The 13,321-nt window shown below is 37.2% G+C and overlaps 1 protein-coding gene across 3 annotated transcripts in view; it reads right to left on the bottom strand.

The window, feature by feature from the left end:
* Positions 1-13,321, bottom strand: part of IRAG2 (inositol 1,4,5-triphosphate receptor associated 2) — a 111,458-nt gene that overhangs the window by 50,086 nt on the left and 48,051 nt on the right. Inside the window, exons 18-19 of one of the 3 annotated variants that reach the window (XM_054443129.2) lie at positions 5,981-6,095; positions 5,372-5,534 (exon numbers count right to left, since the gene is read on the bottom strand). In XM_054443129.2, coding sequence (XP_054299104.1) covers positions 5,372-5,534; positions 5,981-6,095 — 278 coding nt within the window. Of the gene's footprint in view, positions 1-5,371; positions 5,596-5,980; positions 6,096-13,321 lie in introns of those variants that run through there. The other 2 variants (XM_054443130.2, XM_054443132.2) reach the window with 2 other exon arrangements.

The following is a 13,321-nucleotide window of genomic DNA, read 5'->3' as shown; positions in this document are numbered from 1 at the left end:
ACTAAGTCTGAAAAATATATATTAAAATCACAATGAAATACCCATTTAGTAGAGTGGCTAAAATGACAAAGATTGACACTACTAAATACTGAAGATGTGGAACACTAAAGCCACCCACACTGCTGGTGGGAGCGTGAAATGCTATAAAAACTATCAAAAACCGTTTGACAGTTTGTTAAAAAGTGAGAGTCACAGCTATGCTATGACCTAACAATTCTACTCCTAGATATTTATTCTAGGTGAAATAAAAATATATGTGCACACAAAGACTTGTACACAGATGTTCATAGCAGCTTTGTCCATCGTAACCCCAAACTGCATATACTGCAGATATCCAATAACGCAGAAAAAAACAATCAAATTTTGGAATGTGCATACAAGGAAATACAATTCAACAATAAAAAAATACTACTAAGAAACACAACATAATCCCATCCCGTCATGCTGACAGAAAAAAAAGACAAACACACAAAAAAGTACATACTGTGTAACTGAGTTCTAGAACAGGCTAAGCTAACCTATCAGACCAGTGGTTGTTCCTTAGGGTGCTAGAGATGGGGGCCGGGCATGGACTGGGAAGTTGCACAACGGAAGTTTCTGGGGTAATAGAAATTCTGTGTTTTGATGTGTATTTATCTACCTGGTTGAATAGTATACCTGAGATCTGAACATTTTATGACATGTTAAATACATTAATGAAAAAGAAGTTAAAAGTATATGAACAAAATAATGCAGGGATTATGAGAGAAATAGGGTTAGGAAGAAACTACTAAAAAAATACATGCAGCTGGGCAGAGCGGCTCAAGCCTGTAATCCCAAAACTTTGGGAGGCTGAGGCAGGAGGATTGCTTGAGCCCAGGAGTTTGAGACCAGCCTAGGCAACATTGTGAGATCCTATGTCTACAAAAAATTTAAAAATTAGCCAGGCATAGTGGTGCTCACCTATAGTCCTAGCTACTCAGGAGGCTGAGGCAGGAGGATCACTTGAGCCCAGGAGGTTGAGGCTACAGTGAGCCATGATCCCACCACTATCGTCCAGCCTGGATGACAGAATGAGATCCTGTCTCAAAAAAAAATATCTACCTACCTACCTATCTACCTATCTGTATGTATGTGCAACACTGTAACCAGAGTACTAACAAACACAATTATTAAATTATTAGTACTAAGAAGATCACATGCATCACTCAGACATGCATCTTTAAATGCCTCACAGGATATTAGAAATACACAGAAACAAGAGAGTGGAAATGCTGGTGATGCTTTCACTAGAACAGTGTTGGTGGGGTGAAAGGCACATGCAGATAGAGGCAGCGAGGCTAACAAGGTGAACACAGGAGGGAGTATGATTGGACACAGACCAGGGCTCTACAAGGCTGGGGTAGAGCCCTGTAGAGTCCAGAGCCCGGTAGAGCCCAGAGTGACTTTGTGCGGGAGGCCCAGGTGCAGACACTTATTTTAATTTTCTCAGAATAAAGCTGAAAGAGTTCCTGTTGCCTGTTCAGCAGCCAAGCTAAGGACTTTTTCCTTTCCTGAGGAAGGTGAGAGTTCTATTCCTACCAATCCAGATCCAAGTCCCAAGAAAATCGTGAATGAAACAACATAATTTCTATACTATATAACCATAGCATTTTCCATTTACAAATCACAAATGAGATGATTCATGTTATAGAAACGTGTTCTAGCAGAACACAAATATCAACTGTGGCCAAGCATTAGCTACTATTTTGCATTTATTATGTTATTTATATAATTCACAACAACTGCATTTAACAGAAGAGGATACTGAAGCTCAGAGAGGCAATGTGATTTGCTCAACTTTACTCAGCCAGTCTTTTGCCGACTTTGAGTGAGAACACAGGTTTGTTAATTTCAAATCCCGTGTTCTTAATCATTATACTATACTTCCCAGATTACTTCTCCATATCTGCATTTTTCATTTGGGAAAACTTGGGTCCCTATCCCATCAGAGTTGTTGAGCAAGCTATATTTGGCTTTGGTTTTCTCCTTGGCCATCACCCCAAAACCTTCTATCTTTAAGTATCTCAATCACCTGGATCCCTGCACCTGCCTTCTTTGGCTCATTTCCCTCCTGTTTACTGACTGCTTAGGACAAGGCTTTCATCTTGAATCCATGCTCCAAGCCCTAAGGGTTTTACCTCTCCCAAACCTCCCGCCCTCCATGCTAAGAATAGCAAGCTAGAAGAGTGTTTGCAGTGATATCATCTAGGTGAAAGCCTCCTCTAAACTACGAAGTTCATGTGCAGATACTACGTTCAAATAAGAAATTATGCTATATCGGAGTTTCCCAGGATCTCTTTTCAAGGAAAAATTTGTGACTCTTAAAGGTAATTCTCTCATTGTCTATTAGAAGACTGACTCCATGAAGATTTCACGTCAGATGGGAACAAGAGATGGTGAATAGTAAGGGGGTGATAGTTTTGGATTGTATCAATTAGTCCATGATTTCTGTACATAAGATTCACCCTAATATGTTATATACACATCCTATAAGCTTTTAAAAATTTCCTTTTTAGATGAGTTCATGTCCTTTGTAGCGACATGGATGAAGCTGGAAACCATCATTCTGAGCAAACTATCACAAGGACAGAAAACCAAACTCTGCATATTCTCACTCATAGGTGGGAATTGAACAATGAGAACACTTGGACACAGGACGGGGAACATCACACACTGGGGCCTGTCATGGGGTGGGGGATAGGAGAGGTATAGCATTAGGAGAAATACCTAATGTAAATGACGAGTTAATGGGTGCAGCACACCAATATGGCACATGTATACATACATAACAAACCTGCACGTTGTACACATGTACCCTAGAACTTAAGTATAATAAAAAAAAATTTCCTTTTTAAAGCAAACACCAATTAACCAATTATACTCCAGTCATGTGTATATTAACAAGATACTTAGATATAAACAAAGTTTAGACACAGAAGAAATAAAATATACAAATAACCATTCAAGCAATTGAACAGTTTTCATGGCACATTTCTTGAAGAATATCATGCACATGAATTGCCTCATAAATCAGCCCAGTCCTGATGGCAATTGAAAACTTGAACAATATCATTTATTCAAGATGAAGTTCAGGATTTCTGATCAAATGTCACATATAAATTTCCAGTTCTAGTGTGAACATTATGCACATTGATCTGAACATTTGGACAACCCAGCTGCATCCCCACACAATGTGCTGATGCAACTTAGATGGATCAGAAAACAATCGTCTGAAATACTTTGTGAATTTATTAAACTAGCCAGAGAGTTTCAGAAAAGCTAAATAGATATAAATATGTTTTGTTTTCTGACTCAGAATCAGATGTCTGACTCAGAACTCAAACAGCATGGGGTGGCAGTGGTCACGGCGGGATGTGCGTGGACGTGTTTGTGTGATAACTGCAGTCATTGACATTTGTTCGCAGTCTATCTGGAACATCTGCTATATAGAACATTTTGAAAATACGTGCTATCTAAATTTCCCTCTTCTCTCAAAGATTGAATTTAAAGCGCATTGTTAGAAAGATCGTAAGTACATGGTCATACAAGCAAAATCCTGATTTGTATGGGTTTTTTGGGCAGCAAAAGATACAAGTAACAAGTAAGGGATTTCATAAATCTGGACAGGTTATGCATAACTCAAGACAGAAAGGAAGTGTCCACTCTACTTTACCCAGGCAGAAAAAAATACACGTATCAACCCAGGGCAGCTTTCATATTCTGCTTTTAAGTGTATTTGAATCTATTAGGCCGTGAAGATAAACTGGGAAGACAACAATAGCAAGTTCATAATATCAAGAACGTGCACTTTGGGGTAAGTTATTAAAGTTGACTCTTCTAAGAAAATACTGCAAGAAAATCACAGTGAGGAAGGGGAACAAATCCTTAGTAGTTTATAAAACTCAGGTATAATATTGATTTAATCAAAAGGCAAAACTGGAGCAAAAGAATAGTCCTGGGCACCGTGTCTAAAGCAGACACACCTTAAACCAACTTTGGAATGCCTTATGATTCATGTCTCAACATGAACAGTTCTAATCACAAGGGAACCTTCTCCAATGCCCTCTGAGCAGTAGTAAAATAACACACAGACTGTGTAATTTAAAGACTGCCTTACTAGCTTAACAGAGTGAATCAGAATATTTAGAATTATTGAAAACTGGCAAATTCATAAAGGTTTAAAAATTATGACAATAATATGTTGAATAACCACTGCTATTTTAACGTTTTATATATTTATTTATTTGTAATTTTTTGTAGAGACAGGGTTTCGCCATGTTGTCCAGGCTGGTCTCAAACTCCTGAGCTCAAGCAATCTGCCCACCTCGGCCTCCCAAAATACTGGGATTACAGGGGTGAGCCATTGTGTCCAGCAAACCATTGCTATTTTAAAACTAGACTATTTCTTAAACTCCTAAATAGCTTTCTTAGATAATAGTAGAAAGGGTACAACAAATCCAAAACAAACGCAAGTCTGAAATTTTTCATCTCTAGCCTACCTTAAGCTTATATATTAAATATATAATTATTTATAATTATATAACAATCAACAAACAATGTTGATTTCTCAAACCAAGTAACTTTCTATAAAAAGAATATTTATACTGCTAGAACAAGAAACTGGCTGAACAAAAGCAATTGTCTGATAAATGGCTAAATAAGTAAGGTTTATTTTTACCATATTATGTTTCTAGAATGAAACAATTTTATAGCTAATCTGACATCTGTAATGTGACAACTGTCTTCTCACATAAATCTCTGGTAACTGTTTATATACTTTTGGGTAATATACAAAAATGACAAATATTCCAATTTTTAAAATGCAAAATACATATGTAGAGAATGCATTAAAACTTTAAAAGAATTTTCACACGTTTGATATTTTGATATACACTGAATTCATAATTATTTTGCCCAATCCCCTAAAATTCCCAAAGAAAACAGACGAGAAAGGCCTTTTCTACCATATGAGAGGAAAAAACTAGCTAATAAAATCAGAGTATAATATATAACAACTTGCAAGTTCAAATATACCATGCATACTAGATTTTTCTCCTTGTTTACTTTTAGAAATTTTGAGTTTTATTTAATTTTAAAAGAAAAAAACAGCCACAGACAAAACCAGCTTATAATAAAAAAGCAAAAAGGGAAGTTAATGGTTAAACCCATGCATGCACCTAGCCACTCAGCAAACCTCTCTGAAAGCCCCACGATATTGCCTTCTCAAACCATTTCATTGTCATAAATTCAGGAATAATATCCTAGCTGTAATCTAGAAAAATGTCTGTAGTCCTATGCCCCGCCTCAGGGTGGACAAAAACTGGGTCATAAATGAATATTTGCTACTCACTCTTCAGTTTCCTTGTCTTCTGCTGAAGTGCCTGGCAAGTGTTCGATAATTCAGTATTTATAGTTTGAAGGTTCCGTTGTTCCGAAATTGCTTCCTCTAATTTATGCAGTAAAGATGTAGCTTTTTCCCTGGCAGAGTGGGCTTCTCGATCTCGATCCTTACCCTGGATATGGATAGTTAGTACTGGATTGTAGCAGTGTGGCCAGGAAAGAAAGCAATGGAGTGCTCACTCTTATGATGCAGGCGAAACTGAAAATGTGTTTTTCTTCTCAGGGAAGTGATAAGCCTCTCCTGAACTTCTGCAATTCTGTGTTTGCATGGGCTTGGTGTGCCTGAGCTATTTCTACAGCGGTTAAAGTCCTGATATGTCAAGTTGCCTCTTTCTGCAGAGTCGCCTCTTTCATCAGCAGGCTGTTGATACCGCCTCTCTTACAACTCCCCCTTTACTTCCTCTGCTCACTGTTAGTCGCTAGGGACTGAACTTGCAGTTCCTCTTTGCTTTTTTTTTTGTTGTTTGTTGTTGTTGTTCCTCCTCCATTTTTATTTCATGGTTTGCAGGGCATCTGAGGAGATGTCCCCTGAATCTAATGTAGCCATGAGCCACCCTACCTGCTCCTCCGCATCCTCCAGCCGTTGGCTGGTTTCTTGGAGCCTCTTCCTAAGGATGCCTTCCTGGTTGACAGCATCTTCCTGTAGTTGTTTAATGGCTTCTAGTTGTTTCTGACTGGAGTTAAAAAAAAAAAAAAAGTCCAAACCACAAGTTGTCAGTGACATTTCAACTAAGAGTCAGTCACCCTGTGAAATTGTGACAAACTCAAACTTAACACCACTTCCTTAGAGATCAGAGGAAAAAGTGAAAGTATTTACATATAAATGCTTCACAAATATAAAATCTTAAACAAAGCTTATTGGTCGCTTAGCCTGACACCCTCACTTTACAGATAAGGACTTCTAGTTTCATCTTTTACACTGGTGTGTTCAGTTCCCACAGCTGCATTCATAGCACTTAGCATCAGTTGCGAGTTGCTCAGAAGATGGCTCTACAATGAGGTCAGGGTGACAGGTGCAACATTTACACATCACAGCTAGCTTTTACAGAAAAAGAAAGGAATGGGGTAAAGGTCGGGGGAGGGAAAAGAAAAGGAAAGAGAGCTTTGTTTCATGACTTTATCCTTTCTCCTTAAGGGTTGTCAATCATAGTATAAACACGTGCCACGAGCACAGGAAGAACCGCCCCCGGGCATAGATGAAAGCTGGCGGTTGATATTTCTACTTTAATCCTCTTTTTGCTGAAGCTTTTCTCCCCATCACCCTTCCCCACCACAGATCTCATGGTGCCATTACGTTACACCTCATTTGGATCCAATTCTAATCTCCAAAACATGTAAAAATGCACTTACTCTCTGTTAGCAGATGAGATTATTTAACGTGTGTTACATGCCAGTACATCAATGATTATCTGGAAACAGTTTGACTTGAATACGGACCTTAACTCAAAGTGGTGATAAATGTTGGGAGTTGCAAAACAACAAGGAAGAGAGTGTCAGCTGTAGGCCTTGTGCATGCCTCTCAAATGTTAACATTTAGTCAGAATGCCACTGCACACTGGCACAAATCCAGCCCTGGTTACAAGAAGGACCACTTGAGAGGCAAGAATGGTCTCACAGAATGCTTACCATACTGGTAAACAAGCAAACAAAATCCTAAGCAAAAATAAAAACTGCCTACATCACCACACTTTCCACTGAGCGTCCTTCAATAGCTTATAGTTGTCTCTCTCTCTCTCTCTCTTTTTCTTTAACTGTGGCAGGAACATTTAACAGGAGATTTACCCACTTAACAAATTTTTAAGTGTACAATACAGTATTATTAACTACAGGCAGAATGTTGTACAGCAGATCTCTAGAACATCTTCACCTTGCATAACTGAAACTTTATACCTATTGAGTAGCAACTCCTCATTTCCCCTCCTCTAGCCCCTGGCAAGCACTATTCTCTCTATTTCTATTAGTTCAACTGTTTTAGATGCCTCAGATAGTGGGATCGTGCAGTATTTGTTGTTCTGTGACTCACTTATTTTACTTGGGATAGTGTCCTCCAGGTTTATCCATGTTGTCATATGTGGTAGAATTTCCTTCTTTTTAAAGGTTGGATAATATTCCCTTGTATTTATATACTAAATTTTCTTCATCCAATCATCCATGGATATTTAGGTTGTTTCCAAATCTTGGCTATTGAGAATAATGCTGCAATGAAATGGGAATGCAAATAGCTCTTCCAGGTCTTGATTTGAATTGTTTTGGATAAATACCCAGAAGTGGGGTTCCTAGATCAGATGGTAGTTTAATTTTTAATATTTTGAGAAAACTCTGTAACATTTTCTTTCCTTTTTTTTTTTTTTTTTTTTTTTTTTTGAGATGGAGTCTCGCTCTGTCGCCAGGCTGGAGTGCAGTGGCGTGATCTCGGCTCACTGCAATCTTCACCTCCCAGGTTCAAATGATTCCCCTGTATCAGCCTCCCAGGTAGCTGGGACTACTGGTGCACGCCACCATGCCCGGCTAATTTTTTGCATCTTAGTAGAGACAGGGTTTCACCATGTTGGTCAGGATGGTCTCGATCTCTTGACCTCATGAGGCTGCCCGCCTCAGCCTCCCAAAGTGCTGGGATTACAGGCATAAGCCACCGTGCCTGGCCCTCCGTAACATTTTCTATAGTGCCTGCACCACTTTCCATTCCCCCACCTGTGCACTAGGACTCCAATATCTCTACATCCTCACCAACACTTATCTTTTAAAATAATAGCCATCTTAACAGATATGATACAGTATCTAATTATAGTCTTAACTTGCATTTTCCTAATGATTAGTTATGTTGAGTATCTGTTTGTACACCTGTTGGCCATTTGTTGTCTTCTTTTGAGAAATGTCTATTCAAGTCTTTTGCCTGTTTTTAAATCTAGTTATTTGTTCTTGAGTTGTAGGGGTTTCTTATATTTTCTAAATATTAACCCCTTAAGTGAAGGACCTCTTCAAGGAGAACTACAAACCACTGCTTAAGGAAATCAGAGAGGACACAAACAAATGGAAAAACATTCCATGCTCATGGATAGGAAGAATCAATATCATGAAAACAGCCATACTGCCCAAAGTAATTTATAGATTCAATGCTATTCCCATTAAACTGCCATTAGCATTCTTCACAGAATTAGAATAAACTATTTAAAAATTCATATGGAATCAAAAAAAGAACCCAAATAGCCAAGACAATCCTAAGAAAAATTAACAAAGCTGGAGGCATCATGCTGCCCAACTTTAAACTATACTACAAGGCTACAGGAACAAAATAGCATGGTACTGGTACAACAACAGATACATAGACCAATGGAACAGAATAGAGAACTCAGAAATAAGACTGTACACATGCAACCATCTGATCTTTGACAAACCTGACAAAAATAAGCAAAGGGAAAAAGATTCCCTATTTAATACATGGTACTGGGAGAACTGGCTAGCCACATGCAGAAAACTGAAACTTGTCCCCTTCCTCAGACCTTATACAAAAATTAACTCAATATAGATTAAAGACTAAGTGTAAAACCCAAAACTGTAAAAATCCTGGAAGAAAATCCAGACAATACAATTCAGGACATAGGCACGGGCAAAGATTTCATGATGAAAACACCAGAAGCAATTGCAACAAAAGCAAAAATTGACAAATGGAATCTAATTAAACTAAAGAGTTTCTGCACAGCAAAAGAAACTATCATCCGAGTCAACAGACAATCTAGAGAATGGGAGAACATTTTTGCAATCTATCCATTGGACAAAGGTTTAATATCCAGAGTCTGCAAGGAACTTTAACAAATTTACACACACACACACACACACACACACACACACACAAAACATTAAAAACTACTTTTTTAAGCCAGGCGCAGTGGCTCACACCTGTAATCCCAGCACTTTGGGAGGCTGAGGCAGGCAGATCACTTGAGGTCAGGAGTTCGAGACCAGCCTGGCCAATGTGGTGAAAGCCTGTCTCTACTAAAAATACAAAAATTAGCTGGGCATGGTGGTGTGCACCTGTAGTCCCAGCTACTCGGGAGGCTGAGGCAGGAGAACCGCTTGAACCTGGGAGGTGGAGGTTGCAGTGAGCTGAGATCGATACCATGCCATTGCACTCTGGCCTGAGCAACAGAGCGAGGCTCTGTCTCAAAAAAAAAAAAAAAAAAAAAAAAAAAAAAGTGGGCAAAGGACATGAACAGACACTTCTCCAAATAAGGCATTCACGTGGCCAACAAACACGAAAAAAAGCTCAACATCACTGATCATTAGAGAAATGCAAATCAAAATCACAATAAGATAACACCTCACGCCAGTCAGAATGGCAATTATTAAAAATCCCAGAAACAACAGATGCTGGCAAGGTTGCAGAGAAAAAGGACTGCTTTTATACTGTTGGTGGGGTATGAATTAGTTCATCCACTGTGGAAGACAGTGTGGTAATTCCTCAAAGATCTAGATAGAGGTAGAAATACCATTTGACCCAGCAATCCCATTACTGAGTGTATACCCAAGAAATTCAAATCATTCTATTACAAAGATACATGCATGCATATGTTCATTGCAACACTATTCATAATAGCAAAGACAGGGAATCAACCAAAATGCCCATCAGTGATAGACTGGATAAAGAAAATGTGATACATATATACCATGGAATACTATGCAGCCATAAAAAGGAACGAGGTGACATCCCTTTACATGGATGGAGCTGGAAGCTGTTACCCTCAGCAAACTAACACAGGAACAGAAAACCAAACATCACATGTTCTCACTTATAAGTAGGAGCTGAATGATGAGAACACATGGGCACATGTTGGGGGAACAACACACACTGGAGCCTGTTAAGCGGGTGAGGAGGGAGAGCATCAGGAAGAATAGCAAATAGATGCTGGGCTTAATACCCAGGTGATGGGTTGATATGTGCAGCAAACCACTGTGGCACACATTTACCTGTGTAACAAACCTGCACATCCTGCACATGTACCCTGGAACTTAAAAGTTAAAGGAAAAAACAAAAACAAAAAACAACAACAAATTAACCCCTTATCAATTGTATAGTTTACAAATATTTTCTCCCATTTCATAGGTTGTCTTTTCATTATGTTGTATTCTTTGCTGTGCAGAAGCTTTTCAGACTGATGTAGTCCAACATGTCTATTTTGCTTTTGTTGCCTGTGCTTTTGGTGTCATATCCAAGAAGTCTTACCTAGACCAATGTTATGAAGCTTTCCCCCATGTTTTCTTCTTGGTGTTTTCAGTTCCGGGTCTTAAATTTACATCTTTAATTGATTTTTAATTGATTTTTGTTTATTGTATAAGAGTCCAATTTCATTCTTTTGTCTGTGGATGTCTAGTTATCCCAGCACCATTTGCTGAAGAGATTATCCTTTCCCTATTACATATTCTTAGTACCTATGTTGAAGAGCAATTGACCATCTATGCATTGGTTTATTTCTAGATTCTCTATTCTGTTTCATTGGTCTATATGTCTGTCTTTATGCTAGTACCATACTGGTTTAATTACTGTAGCTTTGTAACATATTTTGAAATCAGGAACAGTAATGTCTCCATCTTTGTTCTTTCTTCTCAAGATTGTTTTCAGCTATTCAGGGTCCTTCATGGCTCCATAAGAACTTTAGGATTTTTTTTCTATTTCTGTAAAAAAATGCCATTGGAATTTTTGTTAGGGATTGCATTGAATCTATAGATGGCTTTGGGTAGTATGGACATTTTAACAACATTAACTCTTCCAGTCTATGAACATAGGATGCCTTTTCATTTATTTGTGTCTTCTTTAATTTCTCTCATCAATAGTTTGTAATTTTTATTATATGTTTTTTACCTCTTTACATTTATTCCAAAGTATTCTTTTTGATGTTTTTGTAAATGAGATTGTTAATTTCTTTTTCAGATAGTTCAGTGTTGCTCATATATAAATGAAACTTACTATTGTATGGTGATTTTGTGTCATGCAACTTTACCAAATTTTATTCTAACAGGTTTTTTTTGTGAAATCATTAGGGTTTTCTATAAATAAGATCATGTTATCTGCAGAGATCATTTTACTTCTTCCTTTTTTATTTACATGCCTTTTATTTCTTTTTCTTGCCTAAATACTCTGGCTCATACTACACTGAACAGAAGTGGTGAGAGTGGGCCTCCTTGCTTTGTTGCTGATCTTAGAGGAAAAATTTTGTCTTTTACCATTGAGTGATGTTCACTGAGTTTTTCATATATTACTTTTATTATGTTGAGATAATTTTCTTCTATTCCTAGTTTCTTAAGAGTTTTTACACAAAATACTGTTAAATTTTATCAGATGTTTTTTCTGCACCTATAGAGATGATCACACAATATTTATCCTCCATTCTGTTAATGTGGTATATCATAATAATCAATTTGCATATGTTGAGCCATCCTTGCATCCCAGAAATAAATCCCACTTGGTCATGGTGTATAAGCCTTTTAATGTGCTTTTGAATTTGACTGGCTTATATTTTCTTAAGGATTTTGCATCATCAGGGATACTGGCCTGGCTTTGGTATCAGGGTAACGCTGGCCTCATGAAATGAATTTGGAAGTGTACCTTCCTTTTCTTTTCTTTTTTTCTTTTTTTGTGAAGAATTTCAGAAGGATTAGCATTAATCTTCTTTAAATGTTTGGTAGAATTCACCAGTGAAGCCATCTCATATTGGGCTTTTCTTTTTTGGGAGGTGTTTAATTACTGAGACAATCTCCTTACTGGTTGTAGATCTTTTCAGATTTTCCATTTCTTCATGATTCATAAAGAAATATGATGGGGTGTATGTTTCTAGGAATTTTTCCATTTCTTCTAGGTTATCTAATTTGTTGGCATAAAATTGTTTATACTAGTCTTTTTTACGATCCTTTGTATTTCTGCAGTTCTAGTTGTAATATCTCCTCCTTCACTTCTGATTTTGAGTCTTCTTCTTAGTCTAGCTAAAGGTTTGTCTGTCTTGTTTATCTTTTCAAAAATCCATCTCTTAGTTTTGCTGCTTTTTAACTGCTTTTCTATTTTAAACAACTTTTTGCTCTAATTTTTATTATTTCCTTTCTTCTGGGAAGGAACTTTGCACTTAAGTTGTTCTTTTTCTAATTCATTGAAGTGTAAAAAGTTAGGTTTATTTGAAATCTATCTTCTTTTTTAATATAAGTGTTTATCACTATAAAATGCTCTCTTAGTACTGCTTTTTCTACATCCCAAAGATTTTGTATGTGCTTTTGTTTTGATTTGTCTCAAGTCTAATTTTCTTTATTTCTTCATTGACCTATTTGTTGTTCAGGAATCTGTTGTTTAATTCTCACATATTTGTGAATATTTCCATTTTCCTTCTGCTATAGATTTCTAGTTTTATTCCATTATGGTAGGAAAAAGATAATTAGTATGATTTCAATAATCTTAAATTTACTATTTGTTTTGTGACCTAATGTGTGATCTATCCTGAAGAATGTTCTATGTGCATTTAAGAAGGATGTATATTCTACTGCAGTTGGGCAGAATGTTCTGTGTTAGGTCCATTTACTCTCTAGTGCTATTCAAGCCTGCTATTTCCTTATTGATTTTCTGTCTAAATGTTCTATCCATTATTGAACATGAAATACTAAAGTCTCTTATTATTTTATTGCTGTCTATTTCTTCTATTTCCCCCTTCAGTTCTGTCAGTCTTTGCTTTATATATTTAGGTTCTCTAATGTTAGGTGTGTAGATATTGTATTTTCTTGGTGAGTTGATCCTTTTATTATATAATGTCCTTCTTTGTCTCTTATGACAGTTTTTGACTTAAAGTCTATTTTGTCTGATATAGTTACCCATACTCTCTTTTGGCTGCCATTTGCTTGGAATATCTTTTTTCATCTCTTCACC

The sequence above is a fragment of the Pongo pygmaeus genome, chromosome 10 (assembly GCF_028885625.2).
Source record: "Pongo pygmaeus isolate AG05252 chromosome 10, NHGRI_mPonPyg2-v2.0_pri, whole genome shotgun sequence".
In the NCBI taxonomy this organism is placed as follows: Eukaryota; Metazoa; Chordata; class Mammalia; order Primates; family Hominidae; genus Pongo; species Pongo pygmaeus.
The sequence above is the reverse complement of the archived record's forward strand: the minus strand, read 5'-3'. Positions and strand labels throughout refer to the sequence as shown.